The sequence below is a fragment of the Rana temporaria genome, chromosome 2, assembly GCF_905171775.1.
Source record: "Rana temporaria chromosome 2, aRanTem1.1, whole genome shotgun sequence".
In the NCBI taxonomy this organism is placed as follows: Eukaryota; Metazoa; Chordata; class Amphibia; order Anura; family Ranidae; genus Rana; species Rana temporaria.
The window spans coordinates 21,353,159-21,379,809 of record NC_053490.1 but is presented as its reverse complement, the minus strand read 5'-3'; the positions used below and the strand labels follow the sequence as shown (position 1 = coordinate 21,379,809).

The following is a 26,651-nucleotide window of genomic DNA, read 5'->3' as shown; positions in this document are numbered from 1 at the left end:
GCGCATGCGCTGTTTAAAAAAAATACGTCATTTACGTGGGGTCCAGATGAATTAACATAAAACACGCCCACATCTTTGTCATTTTAAATTTCGCGCCCTTACGCCGACACATTTACACTACGCCGCCGTAACTTACGACGCAAATTCTTTATGGATACGGGAACTACGCTCTAAGTTACGGCGGCGTAATGTGTCGCTACGCCTGCCTAAAGATAGGCAGATCTTTGTGGATCTGGCCCAAAAAGAATCATCTTTGTAGGAAAAGGAATCTTTGCAACAATGTATCGCTGCGACTTCCCAACTTCTGTCACCCTCCTATATAGGACTGCAGTCGGTGTTAAAGCTCAGGCCACGCCCACTCCCGGAGAAAGGGTGTGGCCAGCTGCTTGGGAAACACACAGAGAGAGAGGAGACACAGACAGTGGCAGTTTCCTGCTGGCGGAGAGCAGATGTAGGAGAAGACAAGCGAGGAGGATGAAGGGGAACAAGCTGATGAGCCCAGCACAGTGAGGGTACTGTGTGTCCTACACACTGGGGGTCCTGTGTCCCCCCCCCCCTCCAAGGAGCAGCGCCCCCCCCCCCCCCATGGCACTGCGCTGACAACTGGTCCCCTCTGATGCTGGGTGACAGATCTGGACACAAGGCTCCCTTTCTTATCAGGCAGGATGAGTGAAGGAGAAGTGGTCTACAGCGGCTGGCTGAGGAAGTCTCCCCCCGAGAAAAAGTTGAGGAGATACGTGAGTACCCCCCCGCTACTTATCCCATAGACCCCGCGTCCCTGGAAACGTCCCCGCTTCTTCTTCTTCTTCTTGCTACATCCTAAAAAATCGATATATAATGTAGGGTTGGGTTTTCCAAGGTTACTTGTCCTTAGAAATGAGCAATGGTCCCTGGGAAAAGTTCCTGCTGAGTTTTTATCAAATGTAGGGTTGGGGTTTCCAGGGACGCGTTTCGATTTTGGAGGACTTGTCTTTGGAGAGGTGATGATCAATGGTCCCTGGAGAAGTCCCTGCTTTATAATGCAGGGTTGGGTTTTCTAAGGACGCTCTGTGGTTGGTAAAAAGACCTGTCCTTGGGAATGATCTGGTGTCCCTGAAAATGGCCCCACCGGCTACGATCTGTGATTTTATAACATGTAGGGTTGGATTTTCCAGGGACGCGCTCTGGTTTTGGAGGACGTGGCCCTGGAAATGATCTGCTGTCCCTGGAAATGGTCTGTTGTCCCTGAGAAAAGTCCTTGCTTTTTGTATCTTCTATTTATATGTAGGGTTGGGTTCTCCAGGGATGCTCTCTGCTTTTGGAGGACATGGCCCTAGAAATGATCTGCGGTCCCTGGAAATGATCTGCGGTCCCTGGAAATGATCTGCGGTCCCTGGAAATGATCTGTGGTCCCTGGAAATGATCTGTGGTCCCTGGAAATGATCTGCTGTCCCTAGAAATGATTTGCTGTCCCTGATAAATGATCTGCTGTCCCTGAAAATTATCTGCTGTCCCTAGAAATGATTTGCTGTCCCTGAGAAATGATCTGCTGTCCCTGAAAATTATCTGCTGTCCCTAGAAATGATTTGCTGTCCCTGAGAAAAGTCCCTGCTTTTTGTATCTGCTATTTATATGTAGGGTTGGGTTCTCCAGGGATGCTCTCTGCTTTTGAATGACTTGTCCCTCCAGAATGATCTTCTGTCCCTGGAAAAGTCCCTGCTTTTTTTATCAGCTATAAAATGTTGGGGTTGGATTTTTTTTTTTCCAGGGATGCTCTGTGGATTGCGAGACCTGTCCCTGGCAATGATCTGGTGTCCCTGAAAATGGTCCTGTCGTCTCTGACCAGCTACAATCTGTGATTTTATAACATGTAGGGTTGGATTTTCCAGGGACAATCTTTGGTTTTGTAGGACATGTCCCTGGAAATGATCTGCTGTCCCTAGAAATGACCTGCTGTCCCTAGAAATGACCTGCTGTCCCTAGAAATGATCTGCTGTCCCTAGAAATGACCTGCTGTCCCTAGAAATGACCTGCTGTCCCTAGAAATGATCTGCTGTCCCTAGAAATGACCTGCTGTCCCTAGAAATGACCTGCTGTCCCTAGAAATGATCTGCTGTCCCTAGAAATGATCTGCTGCCCCTAGAAATGATCTGCTGCCCCTAGAAATGATCTGCTGTCCCTAGAAATGACCTGCTGTCCCTGGAAATGATCTGCCGCCCCTAGAAATGACCTGCTGTCCCTAGAAATGACCTGCTGTCCCTGGAAATGATGTGCTGTCCCTGGAAATGATCTGCCGCCCCTAGAAATGACCTGCTGTCCCTAGAAATGACCTGCCATCCCTAGAAATGATCTGCCATCCCTAGAAATGATCTGCCGTCCCTAGAAATGATCTGCTGTCCCTAGAAATGATCTGCTGTCCCTAGAAATGATCTGCCGCCCCTAGAAATGACCTGCCGTCCCTAGAAATGATCTGCTGCCCCTAGAAATGATCTGCTGCCCCTAGAAATGATCTGCTGCCCCTGGAAATGATCTGCCCCTAGAAATGACCTGCTGTCCCTGGAAATGACCCGCTGCCCCTGGAAATGATCTGCTGTCCCTAGAAATGATCTGCTGTCCATAGAAATGATCTGCTGCCCCTAGAAATGACCTGCTGCCCCTAGAAATGACCTGCTGTCCCTAGAAATGACCTGCTGCCCCTAGAAATGATCTGCTGTCCCTAGAAATGACCTGCTGTCCCTAGAAATGACCTGCTGTCCCTAGAAATGATCTGCTGTCCCTAGAAATGATCTGCCACCCCTAGAAATGATCTGCCGTCTCTAGAAATGACCTGCTGCCCCTAGAAATGATCTGCCGTCCCTGGGAAAAAATCTCTGCTCTTTCTATCTGCTATTAAATGTAGGGTTGGGTTTTCCAGGGACACTCTTCGATTTGTAAGACTTTTCCTTGGAGGTGATGATCAATGGTCCCTGGAAAAGTCCCTGCTTTTATAGGGTTGGGGTTTTTATGGGACGCTCTGTGGTTTGTAAGACCTGTCCCTGGAAATGATCTGCTGTCCCTGGAAATGATCTGCTGTCCCTGGAAATGATCTGCTGTCCCTGAGGAGAAAAGTCCCTCCTTTTTCTATCTGCTATGAAATGTAGGGTTGGGCTTTCCAGGGATGCTCTCTGCTTTTGAAGGACTTGGATTTCCACTCTGCTGTTTTGTTTATGTCCCTGGAAATTTTTGATCGATCTTCTTTTATTTATTTTTTTATTTTATTTTTTTCATGATCGATTAATTGATTGAGTATTACATATTTGTCTTTGAAATTTTTTGAGGGATGTGTTTCGGGGTCAGCTATTGTTATATCGCTTATCAATGATCGACGCTGTCATTGGCCGTCAGAGCTATCATTTTTGTTTTTATTATTTATAAATATTTTTTTATAATATTAATATATTTGTATTATTAATTTAATTATTGTTGTAATATGTTCTTCTTTTATTGTAATAAAGGAGGTCCCAGTGTTCCAATGTCTGTGCTGGAACCATAGAGAGAACCAATGTAAGATTAATAGAGGATTATGGGAAAAGATTAGCAAGAAATAAAATGTGAAAAGGGGGAATTCTGTTTAAATCTGAATTCAAGGTATTGTCCCTGGAACTGTTTTTGGTCCCTGGAAACGTCTTGTGAAATGAGGATCCTCTGCTTTTGGTGTAATACCTCCACGTCTGGAGATGGCATTTCATGAAAAAAAACTAATTGCAGCGCTGTGTGTTCTCTCCGACTGTCCTGCTCTTCATTACGGTTCTTCTCAGCCTCATAGACTTCTATAGGATCATCTCAGACTGCTATAGGATTATCTCATTCCAACAGACTTCTATAGGACCATCTCAGCCCCCATAGACTTCTATAGGACCATCTTACCCCCCATAGACTTCTATAGGACCATCTCAGCCCCCATAGACTTCTATAGGACCATCTCAGCCCCCATAGACTTCTATAGGACCATCTCAGCCCCCATAGACTTCTATAGGACCATCTCAGCCCCCATAGACGTCTATAGGACCATCTCCGCCCCGTAGACGTCTATAGGACCATCTTTGCCCCCGTAGACTCCTTTAGGATCATCTCAGCCCCCATAGACTCCTTTAGGATCATCTCGGCCCCCGTAGACTTCTATAGGATCATCTCAGACTGCTATAGAACCATCTCAGTCCAATAGACTTCTATAGGACCATATCAGTCCCCGCAGACTCCTTTAGGATCATATCAGCCCCCGTAGACTTCTATAGGACACAATCTCATCCCCCATAGACTTCTATGGGACCATCTCAGCCCCCATAGACTTATATTGGACCATCTCAGACCCCATAGACTTCTATAGGACCATCTCAGACCCCATAGACTTCTATAGGACCATCTCAGCCCTCATAGACTTCTATAGGACCATCTCAGCCCCCATAGGCTTCTATAGGACCATCTCAGCCCCAATAGGCTTCTATAGGACCATCTCAGCCCCCATAGACTTCTATAGGATCATATCAGCCCCCATAGATCATCTCAGCCCCCATAGACTTCTATTGGATCATCTCAGCCCCCATAGACTTCTATAGGACCATCTCAGCCCCCATAGACTTCTATAGGATCATCTCGGACTGCTATAGAACCATCTCATTCCAACAGACTTCTATAGGACCATCTCCGCCCCCATAGACTTCTATAGGACCATCTCAGACTGCTATAGAACCATCTCATTCCAATAGACTTCTATAGGACCATCTCAGCCCCCATAGACTTTTATAGGACCATCTCAGCCCCCATAGACTTCTATAGGACCATCTCCACCCCCATAGACTTCTATAGGACCATCTCTGCCCCCGTAGACGTCTATAGGACCATCTCGGCCTCCCGTAGACTCCTTTAAGATTATCTTGGCCCCATAGACTCCTTTAGGATCATCTCAGCCCCCGTAGACTCCTTTAGGATCATCTCAGCCCCCGTAGACTCCTTTAGGATCATATCAGCCCCCGTAGACTTCTATAGGATCATCTCGGCCTCTTTCCACTGCTGACTATTCGGCATTGTGAGGCAGCAAAATTGCTCTTTCCACCGCTGATTATATGGCGTTGGGAGGCACCAAAATCGTCCATTCCACAGCTGATTATTCGGCATTGGTAACACAAGTGTAAAAAACAAGTAAAAGTGATGTGTGGGGGTATCTGTAAGTTGCTCGCTATAATTCTGTGGTGAAGTTGCTCGCTCATTGTGTCTGTAGTCGGACTGGCGGGGGTGGGGTGGGTGTACAGTTAGGGAGATCGCATTGCACCTGTCACAGGTGCACAGGACTCGCATTGTAAACACAAGCACGTCCCGTCAGTTAACCCTTCCCATGCTGCACCCTCCCCCGGGCAGAGTGCGCTCCAGTCACTGTGGAAGTCGGTGGGGGGGGGGGGGTTTAATCTGGCCGGGTGGGGTCCCCTCTGAGCATTTTGGGCTTTTCTGCTCCCATTGTGCTCCATGCAGCACGCTACCGGCTTGCTTTGTGAGCCATTTGAATGAACAATCTCTACACAACTAGTCGGACAAGTTAGTGAACACCAGGTGGATTAACCCATTACAGGCCACTCGGGGGGAGGGGTTATCCAGGAGAGCCGTATAGAGCATTGCGGGGAAGAGGGGGTGCAAAGTTCCAGGCAACAATATTGGAGGGGGGGTGCAAAGTCCCAGGCAACAATATTGGAGGGGGGGGTGCAAAGTCCCAGGCAACAATATTGGAAGGGGGGGTGCAAAGTCCCAGGCAAAAATATTGGAAGGGGGGGGGTGCTAAGTCCCAGGCAACAATATTGGAGGGGGGGGTGCAAAGTCCCAGGCAACAATATTGGAAGGGGGGTGCAAAGTCCCAGGCAACAATTTTGGAAGGGGGGGGGTGCTAAGTCCCAGGCAACAATATTGGAAGGGGGAGGGGGTGCTAAGTCCCAGGCAACAATATTGGAAGGGGGGTGCTAAGTCCCAGGCAACAATATTGGAAGGGGGGGGTGCAAAGTCCCAGGCAACAATATTGGAAGGGGGGGTGCAAAGTTCCAGGCAACAATATTGAAAGGTGGGGGGGGGGTGCAAAGTTCCAGGAAACAATATTGGAAGGGGGGGTGCAAAGTCCCAGGCAACAATATTGGAAGGGGGGTGCAAAGTCCCAGGCAACAATATTGGAAGGGGGGTGCAAAGTTCCAGGCAACAATATTGAAAGGTGGGGGGGGGGTGCAAAGTTCCAGGAAACAATATTGGAAGGGGGGGGTGCAAAGTCCCAGGCAACAATATTGGAAGGGGGGTGCAAAGTTCCAGGCAACAATATTGGAAGGGGGGTGCAAAGTTCCAGGCAACAATATTGGAAGGGGGGGGGTTCAAAGTCCCAGGCAACAATATTGGAAGGGGGGTGCAAAGTTCCAGGCAACAATATTGGAAGGGGGGTGCAAAGTTCCAGGCAACAATATTGGAAGGGGGGGGGGTTCAAAGTCCCAGGCAACAATATTGGAAGGGGGGTGCAAAGTTCCAGGCAACAATATTGGAAGGGGGGTGCTAAGTCCCAGGCAACAATATTGGAGGGGGGGTGTGCAAAGTCCCAGGCAACAATATTGGAGGGGGGGTGCAAAGTCACAGGCAACAATTTTGGACGTAACTCCTTTACTTATCTAGTAGGCTTCTACACAGATTTTAGATGAAAGGCGCACCTGCACATTTGCGCTCCCATTCATCATCATTGTGAGCAAGCTTGCGCACAACAGCCCCAGCAAAAAAAATAAAGTCAAGGTCTATTTTTTGCATTAGAACATTTTAGTGCTTCCCTCACCCCTTTTCTATCAAGATTCTGCGCAGATTTTAAATGAAGTGCGCATCAATGCTCTCATTCATCTTCATAGAACCTGTAGACAAGCTTGCACACAACAACCTGAACAAGAAATAAAGTCCAGGTTTATTTTTTGCATAAAAAACATTTTAGTGATTCCCTCACCCCTTTCCTATCTAATAAGATTCTATGCAGATTTTAAATGAACTGTGCACCCGCGCCGGGCAGCATTTGCGCTCCCATCCATCTTTTATAGAACCTATGGACAAGCTTGCGCACAACAGCCCCAGCAAAAAATCCAGGATTATTATTTATTTTTTTGCATTATCCTTTTAGTGGTTCCTTCGCCCCTTTCTTATCGAATAAGATTCTGTGCAGATTTTAAATGAAGCGAGCACCCACACCGGACAGCGCTTGCGCTCCCAACTATCCTCATAGAATCTGTGAACAAGCTTGCGCACAACAGCTTAAAATTAATTCCAGGTTTATTTTTTGCTTTAGAGCCCTTTCTATATAATAGACCCCCACACGGAATTTAAATAAAGCGCGTACACGGACCAGGCATCGCTTGCTCTCCTATTCATCTTCATATAACCTTGCGCACAAGAGGCTGAGAAAGAAATAAAGTCCAGGGGTATTAATTGCATTACAAGCTTTTGGTGGTTCCCATCTAATAAACTTCCCGCAAAGATTCTAAATGAAGCTCGCACCTGCACCGGGCAGCGTTTGCACTCCCATTCATCTTTTATAGAATATGTGGACAAGCTTGCGCACAACAGTCTGAGCAAGAAATAAAGTCCAGGGTTTTTGTTTTAAAACCCTTTAGGGGTTCCCGCACTTCTTTCCTATCTAATAAGCCCCCTCAGAGATTTTAAATGCACCGCGTACACACACCGTGCATCGCTTTTCTCTCCCATTCATCCTTATAGAACCCATGGACAAGCTTGCGCACAACAACCTGAGCAAGAAACAAAGTCCAGGTTTATTTTTTGCCTTCAAACTTTTTAGTGATTCCCTCACCCCTTTTCTAATATTTAATACGCTTTCACGCAGATTTTAGATGAAAGGCGCACCTGCACATTTGCGCTCCAATTCCTCGTCCTAGAACTTGTGAGCAAGCTTGCCTAATCAGTGCCCATCTGCAGCCTGGCCATTGCCGTGAATGCAGCCTGGCCATTGCCGTGAATGCAGCCTCGCCATTGCCGTGAATGCAGCCTCGCCATTGCCGTGAATGCAGCCTCGCCATTGCCGTGAATGCAGCCTCGCCATTGCCGTGAATGCAGCCTCGCCGTTGCCGTGAATGCAGCCTCGCCGTTGCCGTGAATGCAGCCTCGCCGTTGCCATGAATGCAGCCTCGCCGTTTCCATGAATGCAGCCTCGCCGTTTCCATGAATGCAGCCTCGCCGTTTCCATGAATGCAGCCTCGCCGTTTCCATGAATGCAGCCTCGCCATTGCCATGAATGCAGCCTGATCGATGTCCATCTGCTGCCTCGGAGGGGACGGGGAGGGGGCGGGACAAGCGCCAACAGATTACATACAGGAGAATCTTCTGTTTATACAGCAGTCTCTTTAATACAATGTCCCGCCTCCTATGATAGACAGAGGAGTCGTCCAATGGCAGCCCAGGAGACGGGACTTCCTATTACAGATACCGCAGAGTAAACAGGAGATTCTCCTGTATGTAATTTGACAGCACTCGTTCCCCCTCTCCCCGTTCCCTCCGAGCCAGCGCAGATAAATACAGTAAATATCCAAATTAAAAGGGGGGGGCCACATTAAAATGGAACAGGGGCCGCAATTGGCCCCCGGGCCGTACTTTGGACACGCCTGCTTTAGGCATTCCCGCACTCCTTTCCTATCTAATAAGATTCCGTGCAGATTTTAAATGAAGCGCACACCCACGCCGGCCAGCGTTTGTGCTCCTATCCTATATGTATTGAATTGTATTGTGACTGTACTGTCTTCCCTGATGTAAAGCGCTGCGCAAACTGTTGGCGCTATATAAATCCTGTATAATAATATTCATCCTTCTAGAACCTGTGGACAAGTTTGCGCACAGCAACACAGGTGCCTGAGCGACGACAGGGGAAATATTTTGTCTAAGAGGGCATTTCCTTTAATGTGTGAGCTATTTTCTCTTACTTCCTGCTGTGTCTATAGAACAGGAAGTGAAGGGAAATCTCTCCGATGGGACAGATGGCAAAAAAAAAAAGACAGAAGTTTTAAAGTAGGACTAAAGGCACCGGGGTAGATCCACATACATATGCTGCGCCCGGCGCAGATGTAAGATACGCTACGCCGCTGTAACTTACCTGGCTTTGGTTTGAATCCTCAATGAATTTGCGCCGTAAGTTACGGCAGCATAGTGTGTATCTCGCGGCGGATTTCAAATTGGTCGGGTAGGGGGCGTGTTTCATTTAAATGAAGCGCGTCCCCGCGCCGAACGAACTGCGCATGCACCGTCCCTAAAATTTCCCGCGGTGCATTGCGCTAAATGACGTCGCAAGGACGTCATTGTTTTCAACGTGAACGTAAATGGCGTCCAGCCCCATTCACGGACGACTTAGGCAAACGACGTAAAATTTTCAAAATTGGACGCGGGAACGACGGCCATACTTAACATTGAGTACGCCACCAGATAGCAGCTTTAACTATACGCCAGAAAAAGCCGAAACGGAAACAACGTAAAAAAAATGCGACGGCCGCTCGTACGTTCGTGGATCGTCGGAAATAGCCAATTTGCATACTCGACGCGGATTACGACGTGAACGCCACCTAGCGGACGCCGAAAAATTGCATCTAAGATCCGACGGCGTACAAAGACGTACGCCTGTCGGATCTAACACAGATGCCGTTGTATCTTGTTTTGGGGATACCAAAACAAAGATACGACGCGCAAAATTTGAAATTACGCCGGCGTATCAAGAGATACGCCGCGTAATTTCCTTGAGCATCTGCCCCACCTTTTTTAATTTTGGATATAGTAAGGGAGGGTTATAACCCCTGTCATTTCTCTTTTTGTCACCTGTGTCCCCGTGGGAGAGATTTCCCTTCATTTCCTGTCCCATAGCCAAAACAGGAAAGGAGAGGAAATCCCTCCAAAGTGATGGTTGTCTCCATTGGAAGATTCCCCCTTTTATTTCTGTTCTGGTGGCAACCCATTTGGGATCTTCTTCCGCTTTCGGTGATAACGGTCACCACCGGGACAAACCGCAAAGTAAATCTCCCTAATGGGTTTTCCAATTTTTCTCCATTCTATCCAAAACTACATTTTTTTACCTTTTAGTTCTACTTTAACCACCACTCTACCCAAAGATCACAGATGTCCAATACAGTGACAGCTAAGAGGAGGTTACCCTCGCTTTGGAGAGACGTCTTCTCACTTCCTGTTGTGTCCCTGGGACAGGAAGTAAATGGGGAACCTCTCAAGGAGACAACCCCCCAAAAAATCCCTTTCTGTATCCAAAAACAATTTGACTATTTTTGCCTTCTAATAATACAATGAAATGCTTTTCTTTGGCTCCTTCCACCTGGAGAGCAGGCAGAGGAGCACCTTGTAGGGAAATGAGTCGGAAGTGAAATAATTGTTGTTTTTTGATGTCGGGGACATTTTATGACATGGCTGGGGGCTTACAACCGTCACCTTTTGTTCACAAAATGTTATTCAAATGTAAAAAAAAAAAAAAGAACTGCTGTTGTGACCCCCGACGGTGTTCTAGGTTGTCCCACCCCCGGCAATGTCACAGTTTGGTCTGCATGTAAATGTGGGATTAACATACACTATATTCCCAAAAGTTTTGGGACGCCAGCCTTTACACGCACATGGGGCCAGATTCACATAGAGATACGACGGTGTATCTCCTGATACCCCGTCGTATCTCTGACTTAGGCCGGTCGTATCTATGCGCCTGATTCATAGAATCAGTTACGCATAGATATGCCTAAGATCCGACAGGTGTAATTGTTTTACACCGTCGGATCTTAACTGCAATTTAAAAATGGCCGCGAGGGGCGTTCTCGCTGATTTACGTTGAGAAATATGTAAATCAGCGAGATACGCCAATTCACGAACGTACGCTGGCCTGACGCAGTGTTGTTACGACGTTTACGTAGCGGTTTTCCCGGCGTATACTTACCCCTGCTTCTATCAGGCGCAGCCAATGTTAAGTATAGTCGTCGTTCCCGCGTCGATTTTTGTTTTTCTTTACGTCGTTTGCCTTTCTGCCGATTCTCTAATTCGCAAGTTACGCTCACGCCGAAACCACTGACGTCCTAGCGACGTCAGTGGGAGCAATGCACGCCGGGAAAAATCGTGGACGGCGCATGCGCATTTAAATCGGCGCGGGGACGTGCCTGATTTAAATAGTACACTCCCCCTAGCCGCGGAATTTGAATTCCGCCGGGGGTTTTACGATCCGCCGCCGCAAGTTTGGAGGTAAGTGTTTTGTGAATCACCCACTTGCCTCTCAAACTTGCGGCAGCGGATCTTAAATCACATAGATCTAGCCCACAAACTTTAATGGCATCCCAGTCTTAGTCCGTAGGGTTCAATATTGAGTTGGCCCGCCCTTTGCAGCTATAACAGCTTCAACTCTTCTGGGAAGGCCGTCCACAAGGTTTAGGAGTGTGTCTATGGGAATGTTTGACCATTCTTCCAGAAGGGCATTTGTGAGGTCAGGCACTGATGTTGGATGAGAAGGCCTGGCTCGCAGTCTCCGCTCTAAATTATCCCAAAGGTGTTCTATCGGGTTGAGGTCAGGACTCTGTGTAGGCCAGTCAAGTTCGTCCACCCCAAACGGTCTCGTATGTGTCTTGCTTTGTGTCATGTCCGAACAGGAAGAAGCCATCCCCAACCTGTTCCCACAGAGATGGGAGCATAAAATTGTCCCAAATGTCTTGGTATCGGTGGCGGCCAATCCATTAGGTGCGCAGGGATGTTGCCCCCCCCCCCCCCCCCCAATCCATGCGCCTGGCCCCTTATTTACATGCGAGGTACCGGACGCATGGATTTTAGTGGGGGTTCACTGCGGCTGGAAGGATGGCGCTGTGTATAGGACACGGCTGGAGGGATGGTGCTGTGTATAGGACACGGCTGGAGGGATGGTGCTGTGTATAGGACACGGCTGGAGGGATGGTGCTGTGTATAGGGCACGGTTGGCGCTGTGTATAGGGCACGGTTGGCACAATGGCGTTGTGTATATGGCACGGCTGGAGGGATGGTGCTGTGTATAGGGCACGGCTGGAGGGATGGCGCTGTGTATAGGGCACGGTTGGAGGGATTGTGCTGTGTATAGGGCACAGTTGGGATGGCGCTGTGTATAGGGTGTGGTTGGCGCTGTGTATAGGGCACGGCTGGAGGGATGGTGCTGTGTATAGGGCACGGTTGGCACAATGGAGCTGTGTATAGGGCACGGTTGGCACAATGGCATTGTGTATAGGGCACGATTGGAGGGATGGCGTTGTGTATAGGGCACGATTGGAGGCATAGCGCTGTGTATAGGGCACCGTTGGAGGCATTGTGCTGTGTATAGGGCACGGTTGGCACAATGGCGCTGTGTATAGGGCACGATGGCGTTGTGTATAGGGCACGATTGGAGGGATGGCGCTGTCTATAGGACACGGCTGGAGGGATGGCGCTGTGTATAGAACACGGCTGGAGGGATGGTGCTGTGTATAGGGCACGTTTGGGGGGATGGCGCTGTGTATAGAGCGCGGTTGGCGCTGTGTATAGGGCACGGCTGGAGGGATGGTGCTGTGTATAGGGCACGGTTGGCGCTGTGTATATGGCACGGCTGGAGGGATGTTGCTGTGTATATGGCACGGCTGGAGGGATGGTGCTGTGTATAGGGCACGGTTGGCACTGTGTATAGGGCACGGCTCGAGGGATGTTGCTGTGTATAGGGCACGGTTGGAGGAATTGCGCTGTGTATAGGGCACTGTTGGCACGATGGCGCTGTGTATAGGGCACTGTTGGCGCGATGGCGTTGTGTATAGGGCACGATTGGAGGGATGGCGTTGTGTATAGGGCACGATTGGAGGGATGGCGCTGTGCATAGGGCACGGTTGGCGGGATGGCGCTGTGCATAGGGCACGGTTGGAGGGTGGCGCTGTGTATAGGGCACGGTTGGAGGGTGGCGCTGTGTATAGGGCACGGTTGGCGGGATGGCGCTGTGTATAGTGCACGGTTGGAGGGTGGCGCTGCGTATAGGGCACGGGTGGAGGGATGGCGCTGTATATAAGTCACGGTTGGCGGGATGACGCTGTGTATAGGGATGGATTGGCGGGATGGCGCTGTGTATAGGGATGGATTGGCGGGATGGCGCTGTGTATAGGGCACGGTTGGAGGGTGGCGCTGTGTATAGGGCACGGTTGGCGGGGTTGGCGCTGTGTATAGTGCACGGTTGGAGGGTGGCGCTGTGTATAGGGCACGGTTAGAGGGATGGCGCTGTATATAGGCCACGGTTGGCGCTGTGTATAGGGATGGATTGGCGGGATGGCGCTGTGTATAGTGCACGGTTGGAGGGTGGTGCTGTGTATAGGGCACGGTTGGCGGGATGGCGCTGTGTATAGGGCACGGTTGGTGGGATGGCGCTGTGTATAGTGCACGGTTGGAGGGTGGCGCTGTGTATAGGGCACGGTTAGAGGGATGGCGCTGTATATAGGCCACGGTTGGCGCTGTGTATAAGGATGGATTGGCGGGATGGCGCTGTGTATAGTGCACGGTTGGAGGGTGGTGCTGTGTATAGGGCACGGTTGGCGGGATGGCGCTGTGTATAGGGCACGGTTGGTGGGAAGGCGCTGTGTATAGTGCACGGTTGGAGGGTGGCGCTGTGTATAGGGCACGGTTGGCGGGATGGCGCTGTGTATAGGGCACGGTTGGAGGGATGGCGCTGTATATAGGCCACGGTTGGCGGGATGGCGCTGTGTATAGGGATGGATTGGCGGGATGGCGCTGTGTATAGTGCACACCTGGAAGGGGGAGTCTGTGTGTAGGCCATGGCTGGAAGGTTGATGCTGGGTATGTTAGCAGCTGGAAGGTCTGAGGTTGTATAATGTCAGATCTATAGAGACCTGAAAGGACGGGATGCTTGTAGGAGATGCCGGGACGATGGGTACAGACGGCGCTGACATAGACTGTACGGCCTCCAGGGTCTGCCTGATACCAGAGAGAGACTATCAGGTGTCCATTGTCCTATCACTGCTCCGGGTGGGGGTGGGGGGGATAGTTTTCCAGCAAACGCATGTGGAAAAAAAAACATTGGTGACCTTGAAGCTGCTTCTCCATCATTGGTATTGTGTGCTGATCAATAGCTGTGTTCTAGAGCCAGAATCTGTGTGCTGATCAGTAGTCTGGTTCTAGAGCCAGGATCCACGTGCTGATCAATGGCTGGGGTCTGGATCCACGTGCTGATCAATGGCTGGGGTCTGGATCCATGTGGTGGTCGATATTCAGGTTCTAGAGCCAGGATCCATGTGAGGAACAATGACTGGGTTCTGAAGCAGGATCCAAGTGCTTATCAATTGCTAGGAGGTTCTGGAGCGGGGATCCATGTGCTGATCAATATACAGGTGCTGGAGCCAAGATCCACGTGAGGATTAATGGCCGGGTTCTGGAGCCAGGATCCATGTGCTGATCCAATATCCAGGTTCTGGGACCAGGATCCATGTGCTGGTGAGTAACCGGGGGTTCTGTCATCAGGATCCGTGTACTGATCAATAGGCATGTTTCTGGAGCCGGGATCCATGTGCCAATCAATGACCGGGTTCTGGAGCCAGGATCCATGTGCTGATCAAAAGCTGTGTTCTGGAGCTAGGATCTGTGTGCCAATCAATGACTAGGTTCTGGAGCAGAATCTAAGTGCTGATCAATAGCCAGGTTCGTGAGCCGAGATTCATGTGCTGTTCAATACCTGGGTTCTGGGGCCAGGATACATGTACTGGTGGGTAACCGGAGTTCTGGGACCAGGATCCATGTACTGATCAATAGCCATGTTTTTGTAGCCGGGACCTGTGTGCTGATTAATGGCCAGATTCTGGAGCCAGGATCTGTGTGCTGATCAATGGCTGGGTTCTGGAGCCAGGATCTGTGTGCCGATCAATGACTGGGTTCAGGAGCCAGGATCTGTGTGCCGATCAATGACTGGGTTCTGGAGCCATGATCTGTGTGCCGATCAATGGCTGGGTTCAGGAGCCAGGATCTGTGTGCCGATCAATGACTGGGTTCAGGAGCCAGGATCTGTGTGCCGATCAATGGCTGGGTTCAGGAGCCAGGATCTGTGTGCCGATCAATGGCTGGGTTCAGGAGCCAGGATCTGTGTGCCGATCAATGACTGGGTTCTGGAGCCAGGATCTGTGTGCCGATCAATGGCTGGGTTCAGGAGCCAGGATCTGTGTGCCGATCAATGGCTGGGTTCAGGAGCCAGGATCTGTGTGCCGATCAATGACTGGGTTCTGGAGCCAGGATCTGTGTGCCGATCAATGGCTGGGTTCAGGAGCCAGGATCTGTGTGCCGATCAATGGCTGGGTTCAGGAGCCAGGATCTGTGTCCCGATCAATGACTGGGTTCAGGAGCCAGGATCTGTGTGCCGATCAATGGCTGGGTTCAGGAGCCAGGATCTGTGTGCCGATCAATGACTGGGTTCAGGAGCCAGGATCTGTGTGCCGATCAATGACTGGGTTCAGGAGCCAAGATCTGTGTCCCGATCAATGACTGGGTTCTGGAGCCAGAATCTGTGTGCCGATCAATGACTGGGTTCTGGAGCCAGGATCTGTGTGCCGATCAATGACTGGGTTCTGGAGCCAGGATCTGTGTGCCGATCAATGGCTGGGTTCAGGAGCCAGGATCTGTGTGCCGATCAATGGCTGGGTTCAGGAGCCAGGATCTGTGTGCCGATCAATGGCTGGGTTCAGGAGCCAGGATGTGTGTCCCGATCAATGACTGGGTTCTGGAGCCAGGATCTGTGTGCCGATCAATGGCTGGGTTCAGGAGCCAGGATGTGTGTCCCGATCAATGACTGGGTTCTGGAGCCAGGATCTGTGTGCCGATCAATGGCTGGGTTCAGGAGCCAGGATCTGTGCCGATCAATGACTGGGTTCAGGAGCCAAGATCTGTGTGCCAATCAATCGCTGGGTTCTGGAGCCATGATCTGTGTCCCGATCAATGACTGGGTTCAGGAGCCAGGATCCGTGTGCCGATCAATGGCTGGGTTCAGCAGCCAGGATCTGTGTGCCGATCAATGACTGGGTTCTGGAGCCAGGATCCGTGTGCTGCACTGCTATCCTCTCAGACCACCCCTCCCCCCACATGAAATCTTTATTTTAGGTTCCTGGCAGTCGCCCTGCAAGGTGCAATTGTGCGACAGTCAGGAAACAGTCAGGATTTCCTGTGATGTCGGCGCGTTGCGTAATCTCACTGCAGAGCGTTTCATATTTGGGTACAAAAGGGACCCCAAATCATGACCGCCGTACCCCAATAATCTGATGGAGCTCATCCTGTGATATCTTTCAGTGGAAGACACGTCCCCAATCGGGAAAAATAGCAGATCATCGATTTATAGACACCGGCACGGGCCACCATCAACAACAACAACAACACTGCTTCAATCCCACCTCCGGCATCCCTGCAGTCTCGCACCGTTGTACCGGCTCCTCTCCTGGACTGGAATGGCTTCTTCTGATCTCACCGCACACTGTGAGCTTCTCGCAATGTGCATTGGAAGCTGCAGCATTTTTCCAACTTCATCATTAAAAATGATGTTGCCCACACACCATCGTTTTTGAAAAATTATGAACAAAGTGACGGCACTCTAAAGGGGACGTTCTATTCGCTTTTGGGCTGCTTTTAGCTGGTTACTTGTTAGTAAAAAACGATTCACGCTTTTTGTCTGTTACAGCGTGATGAATGTGCTTACTCCATTATGAATGGTAGTTTTACCTCCCGTCTCATAACTTGCTTCTGGGCATGCGCGGGTTTAAAACGTCGTTTTTGCCCACACACGATCATTTTTTACGACACAAAAAATGACATTTTAAAAAATGACATAAAAAATTGAAGCATGTTCGAATTTTTTTTTTGCTCGTTTTTCACAAGACAAAAAATGATGTTTAGCCCACACACGATCATTTTGAATGACGTTTTTAAAAATGTAATTTTTTTTTCATCACAAAAAGTGATCGTGTGTACGGGGCATAAGCCGAGGGGGGCGTTTTCAGCACAAAGAAATGTGCTGAAAAACTCGGCTTATACTCGAGTATATACGGTACACTTCACGGGCCAGATTCACGTAGCGCAGCGGATCTATAGATCCGCTCGATCTACGTGAATTAAGATCCGCTCCCGCAAGTTTAGGAGGCAAGTGGCTAATTCACAAACCACTTACCTCCAAACTTGCGACGGCGGATCCTAAATCCCCCGGCGGAATTCAAATTCCGCGGCTAGGGGAGTGTCATATTTAAATCAGGCGCGTTCCCGCGTCGATTTAAATGCGCAGGCGCCGTCCGCGAAATTTCCCGGCGTGCATTGCTCCCACTGACGTCGCTAGGACGTCAGTGGTTGCGACGCTTACGTAAACGACGTCCGTCCGTATTCGAGAACGACTTCCGCAAACGACGTTAAAAAATTTAAATTCGACGCGGGAACGTCGGCTATACTTAACATTGGCTGCGCCTGATAAAAGAAAGGGTAAGTATACGATGGAAAACCGCTACGGAAACGACGTAAGAACACTGCGACGGGTCCGCGTACGTTCGTGAATTTGCGTATCTCGCTGATTTACATATTATTTATCGTAAATCAGCGGGAACGCCCCCGGCGCCATTTTTAAATTGAAAAAAAGATCCGACAGTGTAACACAGTGTAACACTGTCGGATCTAGCCCTATCTATGCGTATCTGATTCTATGAATCAGGCGCATAGATAGGACCAGTGTAAGTCAGAGATACGACGGTGTATCTGTAGATACACCGTCGTATCTCTTTGTGAATCTGGCCCATTGTGTTTTTTTTTACCAAAGACATGTCTGCTAAAAAAAAAAAAAACATTTTGGCCAAAATGTATGAAGTAATTGGATTTTTCTCCTATCGCCTTCCAGGACGGCAGGCCTACGTAGGTGTTCCATCCTGGAAGGTTCCTAGAAACAACATTAGCGTTAAGTAACGTCTGTCTTTTTTATTATTATTATTATTGGATATGTTTTATAGCAGAAAATAAAAAATATACATTTTTTTTTATTTGTGAACTTTTTTTGTTTAGTTTGTGTACAGTGTTGCGTGACCGCGCAATTACTAGTTAGGCTGCATTCACACAATAACGCGGCATATTTTGCCGTGACAAATTGCGGCGTATTGTACCGCGATTTGCCGCGACAAAATGAGTCGTTTCAACTTTTTTTTTTTACAAAACATTTAACATTGATGTCTATGCCGAACGCCGAAAGCCGCCTGAAAAAAAGGGTCCGGGACTTGTTTTGAGCTTCAGGCGTACGGCGTGGAGATGTGAACCATCTCCATAGACATCAATGTTAAATCACCCCTCCAGCGGCTCGGGCGTAAATACACCAAGGTGTGAATGCACACTTAAAGTAGCGCAGTGCTAAATAGCAAAAACAATGAAGGAGGTGGGGGGGGGGGGAAATCTTGCGGAGCTGAAGCGGTTAAGTTGGCCATACACCGTTCCAATTCCAGCCACTTCCTGATGAATTCACCGTCTCCCACCAAACATCCCTCCGATTTGGAAAATCAAAGCAGCGGGGCAGAAAATTGCTGGCAGGGCAGCAGCTGCGTCCAATCAGATGCAGCCATCGTTTGCGTATTTTGAATGGACTTTACAGAACGAAAGCCACATACGCTGTTTAAAAGGTGTTCGTTCTTTGAAGATTCGCTGATCACCTGATTCTGCCTTTGCCTTCAGATTGGGGCTCACTCTGATCATCTAATTCAGGGATCCTCGAACTACGGCCCTCCAGCTGTTGTGGAACTACATATCCCATGAGGCATTGAAAAAATCAGACATTTACAGACATGACTAGGCATGATGGGAATTGTAGTTCCTGAACAACTGGAGGGCCATAGTTTGAAGACCCCTGATCTAATTAATATGTGTCCGCAATATACCGGCCATCGCAGACCAATCGGAGCCGAGCGTAGACTCTCCGTTATTCAGTGGCTGAAATTTTTATTTTTATTTTTATTATAAAAAAATAAAGGAAATTCTTTCCCTTTTTTTTGGTTAAGCCTTCCCTTTCTTTTTTTCGACCTCCCTTCTTCCCTCTTTTACCCTCAACAATCTCCAACCCCCCACCCCCTTCATGTAAATACATATTTCCAAGTGAATAAACCACCCAGCACCCTACTGTGTTATTTATTACAAAGAAGGAAAAAATTAAAAAAAATTGGCAGATTATTCATTTTTAATTTTTTTTTTAATAAACATTATCAGATGCAGCACATCGGATCTGCTCCTCTTTAATTAAAGCTGCCTATTCATGGCGGGACACTTTTTTAATTTGCCGCAGATTAATAACTTTATTATAAAAAGGATTCTTATCTCGTTTCCCATTCTGATACTTTCACCGCGTTCCATAGAAACTGAAAAAAAGGGGCGTACTTCTAGACCATCGGACCTGTTATTTCACTCTATAGGCCCGGATTCACGTAGCACTTACGCCGACGTATCTCGAGATACGCCGCATAAGTGTAAATGTGCGCCGTCGTATCTATGCGCCGTGCCCACAGAACAAGATACGCCTGAAAATAGGCTTCATCCGACCGACGTAACTTTCCTACGCCGGCGTACCGTGGGCGCATATTTACGTAAATGCGCATATGCAAATGAGGGAGATACGTCTATTCACAAACGTAGTTGCGCTCGGCGCATAATAAACGCGGTTTGCGTAAGGCTTACGTCCGGCGTAAAGTTATTCCCCATCTATGAGGCACAACTCATGCAAAGGTATGGACCAGGGAACAGCCGTCTATTTTACATCGTTTACGTAGTAGTACGTGAATAGGGCTAGTCGTAGGTTACGTTTCAACGTAACTTAGGCAGTTGTTTCGACGTGATTCTGAGCACTGATTCACGCCCCTTGTCGCCCCCCATCCCCCCCCCCCCCCCCCGCTGTCTACTGGGAAACACAGTCCCAGAACACAGTGGGGACCAGTGAGGATGCGTGGCGCGACGTAGGGAACTGGGCAGTGAAGCTGCAATGCTTCACTTCCCGATTCCCCCACTGTGGATGGCGGCATCACGGGCACCCTGGACAGGTAAATGTCCATTTATTAAAAGTCAGCAGCTGCAGTATTTGTAGCTGCTGGATTTTAATATAAATATGTATATATAATTTTTTTTTTTTTTTTAGGTGGACCTCCGCTTTAAGATGGCCCTGGGGCGACGCCCTTTGATATTAGTGTAGCGCTCACCCCCGAAGGAGCCGCTGGTTGATTTGGGATCGGTGTATTAAAGCGGTAGTTCACCCCCCCCCCCCCGACACGATTTTACCATCGAGACAGGCATTGTAGCGCGAGCTACAGTATGCCTGTCCCGATTTTTTTAACCCCCGGACTCACCTTGTAATCTGACATCGTAGATTTCGGCTCCCGCGGGGAATGGGCGTGCCTATGGAGAGGGAGGATGATTGACGGCCGGCCCTGGCACGTCACTCTCCTCGAAGACAGCCGGAGTAGGTCTCGGCTCTTCACGGCGCCTGCGCACAGGCTATGCGCAGGCGTCGTGAAGAGCCAAGCCTATTTCGGCTATTTCCGGAGAAGCGTGACGCGCCAGAGCCGGCCGTCAATCATCCTCCGTCTCCATAGGCACGCCCATTCCCCGGTATCTTCGATCTACGCGTACAAGGTGAGTACGAGGGTAAAAAATTCGGGACAGGCATACTGTAGCTCGCGCTACAATGCCTGATTTTATGGTAAAAGAAAAAAAAAATTTTTTTTCGTTGATAGGGTGAACCCCCGCTTTAAGTTACCAAATTCTTCTGTCTAGGGGTAGTACTTGTGAGTGCGGATAAAAGAACAAGTGTCCAGCCAGTAGCGTGAGTTTCCAATGCTTTATTCCAAGGCCAACAAGGCCAACATCAACATGACACACAGTAGAGAAAGGGTTGATGAGTAGGAAGAACTTGTAGCATCAGGCCTTGGATATCAGAAGCATAGAGAGCAAGCCTGCTCTCAGCACAGACGATTCAAAACGTCGCCACCCTCGCCAGGGTGGGTAAATGCCCCCTGGACAGGCAATTAACTTGAACCTGGCAGCCAAAGGGTCACTTGCAATAATCAAATCACTGGGAGGAAACAATGCCTCTGCCACAGGCTTAGTCAATTTTCTCAGTATAGTCAAAGCGTAAGGATAACGAATCCTCCCAGTAAGTCCTATTTTGTAGGGTCACCTACTGACAGCAAAAAGGGGTACCTGTTTATGTGGCGTGGTGACCGGATCCCCGGTGGTTCGTCCAGGCCTCACAAACAACCTCTGTACTTAGGTTCTCCCGAGCCAATCCCCCACCGTTCAGCCTCCAGCTTAGGATCTGGAACCCAGCAAGCCGCTGGGGTCCCTCTCTTCATCAAAAGAAGGCTCCGCAAGGTGCATGGCCTCAGCCAGGCAGGCCATGAGGATGGGGCCCGCGGTTGCGCGCACCCTGAAGGTGGATGCCGCACCTGGATCTCGGGCCCCGCAGAGAACAACCGAAAAAAATGGCGGGTGCCACAGATATATTCCCCGCCAGCACGCCCAAAGAGGGAAAAAAAACCAACTCTGGCTGCTGGTGAGAACGGTTCTGTCAGAACCCCTATAGCGCCAACTGTCGCCCAGGGGTGGCAACGCACCCCTGGACACACAGACTGACCCACAAGGCAGTTCCGAACTGGCAACAGCACAGACTAACAATTAGTGAATGGGAGCAACTGAAATCTCCCACTCCCCACTAACTTTAGCGTAACGCCCCGCTAACTTTAAAGGGGGGGGGGGGCGCTACATTAGTTTGGGATGCTTTTGAGAACAGAAATGTATTTCAGGTGCAGTTGACCTGCTTCAGCTGCTTTTGCATTCCCATACACTTGTATAGGGAATGAAGGACACTTCTCAGGCCGGGTCTACACCTATGCGAATTGGTTGCGGCTTAAACGCATCCAATTCGCATAACATTATAAAATCCATTGATTTCAATGAGGCTGGTTCACATATGTGCGATGCATTCGCACTGCGCATTGCCCAAAAAAATTGTGCGTTTTCTAGGCATTGCGGTGCGGCTCTGGTGCAAATTCAGGCCCATTATCTTCTATGGGCACGCATCTGATTCGCAGATGTGTTAATTTCTCTTCAGGATTTCTCTCATTCACCGCAATACACTTCCCCCCTCCCCCTCCCCTCTCCCAGGTCTCCAAATTCACAGCTAAAACTGCTGAACAGCTCTCTTATCTTTCTGCAGAGATAAGAGAGCTGAAATTCGCACCGCACTAGTGTGATGTGTGAATCCGGCCTGAAGCAAACATAAGCCCCTCGGCACTGGTCTGACCAGTCATAGTGGGTTTCCGTGATCGTCAGAATAACAACAAGGCACTACGGGCCAGATTCACAGTGGACTTACGACGGCGTATCTCCACGTACGCCGTCGTAAGTCCGAATGTGAGCCGTCGTATCTATGCGCCTGATTCCTAGAATCAGTTACGCATAGATTTGGCCAAGATACGCGAGGCGTAAGTCTCTTACGCTGTTTTATCTTGGGTGTTTATTTACGCAGGCCGCAAGGGGCGCTTCCGTAGATTTACGCGTCTAATATGTAAATTAGGTAGATACGCCGATTCACGAACGTACTTGCGCCCGCTACGCCGTTTACGTTAGGCGTAAAGTTACCCCTGCTATATGAGGCGCAGCCAATGCAAAGTATGGACGTCGGCAAGCGTATCTTTTTACGTTGTTTACGCAAGTCGTACGTGAATGGGGCTGCGCGTAGGTTACGTTCACGTCACAGGCATTGGGCCTGGCGTATCTTATGGAGTAAATTCGACGTGATACTGAGCATGCGCCGTTCGTTAGGCGCGTCATGGGGTCACGATTCATTTACATACAACACGCCTATTTTGAATTAGGTGGGCTTATGCCGGCCAATTTACGCTACGCCGCCGCAACTTGCGGAGCAAGTGCTTGCCTGTCCAAGTTGCGGAGGCGTAGCGTAAATAGGATACGCTACGCCCGCACAAAGATACGGCCAGATACATGAATCTGGCGCTATATATGTTCAATGACATTACCTACATAATGGAAATGAAATGGCCAGTTGACCCGGCGACAGTCGGGAGGCTGGTTATTTATAGTGGAGCTTCCAAGGGTGAAGGAATCTTGTGGGCGTTGGATGATCTCATCCCGACCTTTCCTGGTCCTTTCCAATGATGTGATTGTGGTAAAGCCTCTGTAAGAGCTTCCATGGAATAAAACACACATGAGTGATCGGCCATATTGCGCTCTGCGTTTATGACTCTGCAAGGTAATGGGATCCGTGTCATTAGAGAAGCAAAAGGAAGACGTTCAAGATGAGTGGAGATGTCCAAGTCGAGATAAAGGCTGTTTTATGGCCGTAGCTGCTCCTTTCTAATGACTGATTCCTGGATATGCCGCGTGCTGGGAAGAAGAGCGCGGGTCAGCGGCAGAATGAATCTGATCTTTTGTAAAAGAATGGTGTAAAATAGAACAGTGCGTCAAAATGTAATTGTCATTCAAAGTGTGAGAGCGCTGAACAGGGCCCGCTGATAAGCCAGCACAACTGACCCTGTTGTACTGGGCCCTGCCAGCACGAGGACCTGGGCAATCTGACAGAATGCATGCAGAATAAAAAATAGAACAATTCTCCAACCAGTGCCCCCCCCCCAGCAGCAACGCACAGGGCCCATCTAAGTGCACAGCCCTCCCTCCCCCTTGTGTCATCACACACAGTGGGAGATGGAAATCTGTCTCATGGAGCTGGGGTCTGAACTGTTCAGCTGCCGTCCACTCACTGTAACAAAGCCCCGCCCCCTGGATCGTGATAGACGGAACACTGTTCCAATGCTGGTGACTTGTCGTTAACCACTTCCCTACCGCCTCATTGTGAAATGACGGCGGCAGGAACCCCTCCTCGATCCGGGTGGACGTCATATGACGTCCTGCGTTCCCGGCGATCTAGGGCGCGCGCGCCGCCGACGGAGCTCGTGACCCGGCGCGCGTGCCTGGCGGACGCGATTGCCGCCGGGTGCCCACGATTGTCGGTAATCACGGCAGGAGTGTGGATGTGTGTGTGTAATGATGGGGTGTAAACACACAGATCCACCTCCTGTCAGCGGTGAGGAGACCAATGTGTGTTCCCAGTACAGAGGAACACACATCGGTCTCCTCCCCTTGAGAGTCCCCTCGCCCCTACAGTTATAACACACCTTAGGGACACATATTAACCCCTTCAATGCCCCCTAGTGCTTAACCCCTTCCCTGCCAGTCACATTTACACAGTAATCAATGCATATTTATAGCATTAATCGCTGTATAAATGTGAATGGTCCCAAAAACGTGTCAAAAGTGTCCGATGTGTCACAGTAAAAAAAATCGCAAATCGCCGCCAATACTAGTAATAAAATAAAAATGCCATAAATCTATCACCTATTTTGTAGACGCTATAACTTTTGCGCAAACCAATCAATATATGATTATTGCGATTTTTTTTTTACCAAAAATATGTAGAAGAATACGTATCGGCCTAAACTGAGGGAAAAAAAAATTAAAAAAAAAATTGTGATATTTATTAACTAAAAAAGTAAAAAATATTGTGTTTTTTTTTTAAATTGTCGCTCTTCTTTTGTTTATAGCGCAAAAAATAAAAACCGCAGAGGTGATCAAATATCACCAAAAGAAAGCTCTATTTGTGGGAACAAAATGATAAAAAAAATTGTTTGGGTACAGTGTAGCACGACCGCGCAATTGTCATTCAAAGTACGACAGTGCTGAAAGCTGAAAATTGGCTTGGGCAGGAAGGTGCGTAAGTGCCCGGTATGGAAGCGGTTAAGGTTCCCCTATCGAGATGGTTCCTGTAAGGACTGCGCAGGCGCAATCCTTGCAGACGAAAAATCTCCGAACCTCGGCCGGCATCCAGGCTCATTCTTTAACATCCATGTGGATTGGAGGATGTTAAAAAAAAGAGCCAGGGGGCCGAGGAAGCGGAGCGAGCCATCCGAGCGAAAAGAGAGGACGTGAGGCCGACTGGCCACTTTCCTCAAATTCCACGTCGCCCTGGATGAGGGCCGAGGTTCGGAGATTTCCGTCGGCAAGGATTGCGCCTGCGCAGTCCTTACAGGAACCATCTCGATAGCCGGAACCATATAGTCAGATCATCGGGAAATGTATTCAGTGTTCCATCTATCGCAGGGGTCTCCAAACTTTTCAAGCAAAGGGCCAGTTTATTGTCTTTCAGACTTTAGGAGGGCCGGTTTGTGGCCAACAGGGGCAGAAAATTTCGGCATCAGCGACAAAAAAAAATGGCCTCAGGATTGGTGGTCAATAGGCGGAGTGGTGCCTCCATTAGTAGGAGGAATAGTATCCCATCATTGGTATCAGTGGAAGAAAGAGTGCCCCATTGTTGGCATCAGTGTGAGGAATAGTGCCTCATATCAGTGGAAGCAATAGCGCCCCAAGGGCCGGATAGAAGCAAGCAAAGGGCCACACCTGGCCCTCGGGCCGCAGTTTGGAGACCCCTGATCTATCGCAGTCTAGGAGGCGGGGCTTTGTTACAGTGGACGGCCACCGAACAAGTTCATGACACAGAGGGAGTTTCTTGTGTAATACATACTCTGTGTAATCAAGGTACTGGCGGGGCTGAAATGGGCACAGTGAGGCTGCAGGCGGGCACAGTGAGGTCAGGCTGCATTAATGGGCTCAGTGAGGCTGCATTGATGGGCCCAGGTCAGGCTACAGATGGGCACAGTGAGGCTGCATTGATCTCTTGTATCATGTCTGCAGTGTCTGTAACATCACAGTATTTCTTTTGGATAATCAAACTTATAACTGGCTGGAGAAAGATAAATATCACTTGAAGACAAACCTGCGCTTTAATTCAAGGCAGTGTCTGGGGAGGGTTCAGGGGCGGGTCCATGGGTGGGGCTGATGGGGGGGCTCAGTCAGGTAGGCTGTACAGGGCCCGTGATTTCTGTCAGCGGCCCTGGCACTGAAAATTGGGCCAGGTAAAAAGTGGGTAAAAGTGCCCAGTAGGCAAGTGGTTAAGGAATTGGTGGGACTTGAGCCTGTCTACAAAAGGCGGTGCGGGGAAACGCACGATTTTGCACACATTCCCGCACCTCTTGTGAACAAGCCCTTAGGCTGCATTCACACCTTGGCGTACAAAATCGCGGCGTTTTGTCCCGCGAATTGCGGCGACAAATTGCGGCGTTTTGTACCGCAATTTTCGGCGACAAAACGCAGCGATTGTGAATGCAGCTGTACCCCCTCTATGGAGATGGTTCACATCTCCTATGCCGAACGCCGCCTGAAAAAAAGGTCCGGGACTTGTTTTCAGGCGTACGGCGAACGGCGTTCGGCGTGAACCATCTCCATAGAGGGCAATGTGAAATCATCCCTCCAGCGTCTCAGGGGCGGCTGCGGCGTCGCACTACAGGCGTATATACGCCTAGGTGTGAACAGAGCCTTAAAGTGGAGTTCCACCCTGAAATTGTTTTTACACCAAAAATCTAAAAAAATAAAAATAAAAAATAAATGTTACTTACCCGAAATGGCGGTTGCTATGCGATAGTCCCTAATCTGCCTCTTCATCCTCCGCGGTGGATCTTCTTCCTCGTCCTACGCTGGGTTTCTTCTTGTGAATAGGGCGC

General features: G+C 49.3%; 1 protein-coding gene across 1 annotated transcript in view; it reads left to right on the top strand.

The window, feature by feature from the left end:
• Positions 1-400: 400 nt before the first annotated feature.
• Positions 401-26,651, top strand: part of GAB2 (GRB2 associated binding protein 2) — a 302,950-nt gene continuing 276,699 nt past the window's right edge. The window contains exon 1 of the mRNA XM_040339963.1: positions 401-737. Coding sequence (XP_040195897.1) covers positions 666-737 — 72 coding nt within the window. The 5' untranslated portion in view covers positions 401-665. The remainder of the gene's footprint in view (positions 738-26,651) is intronic.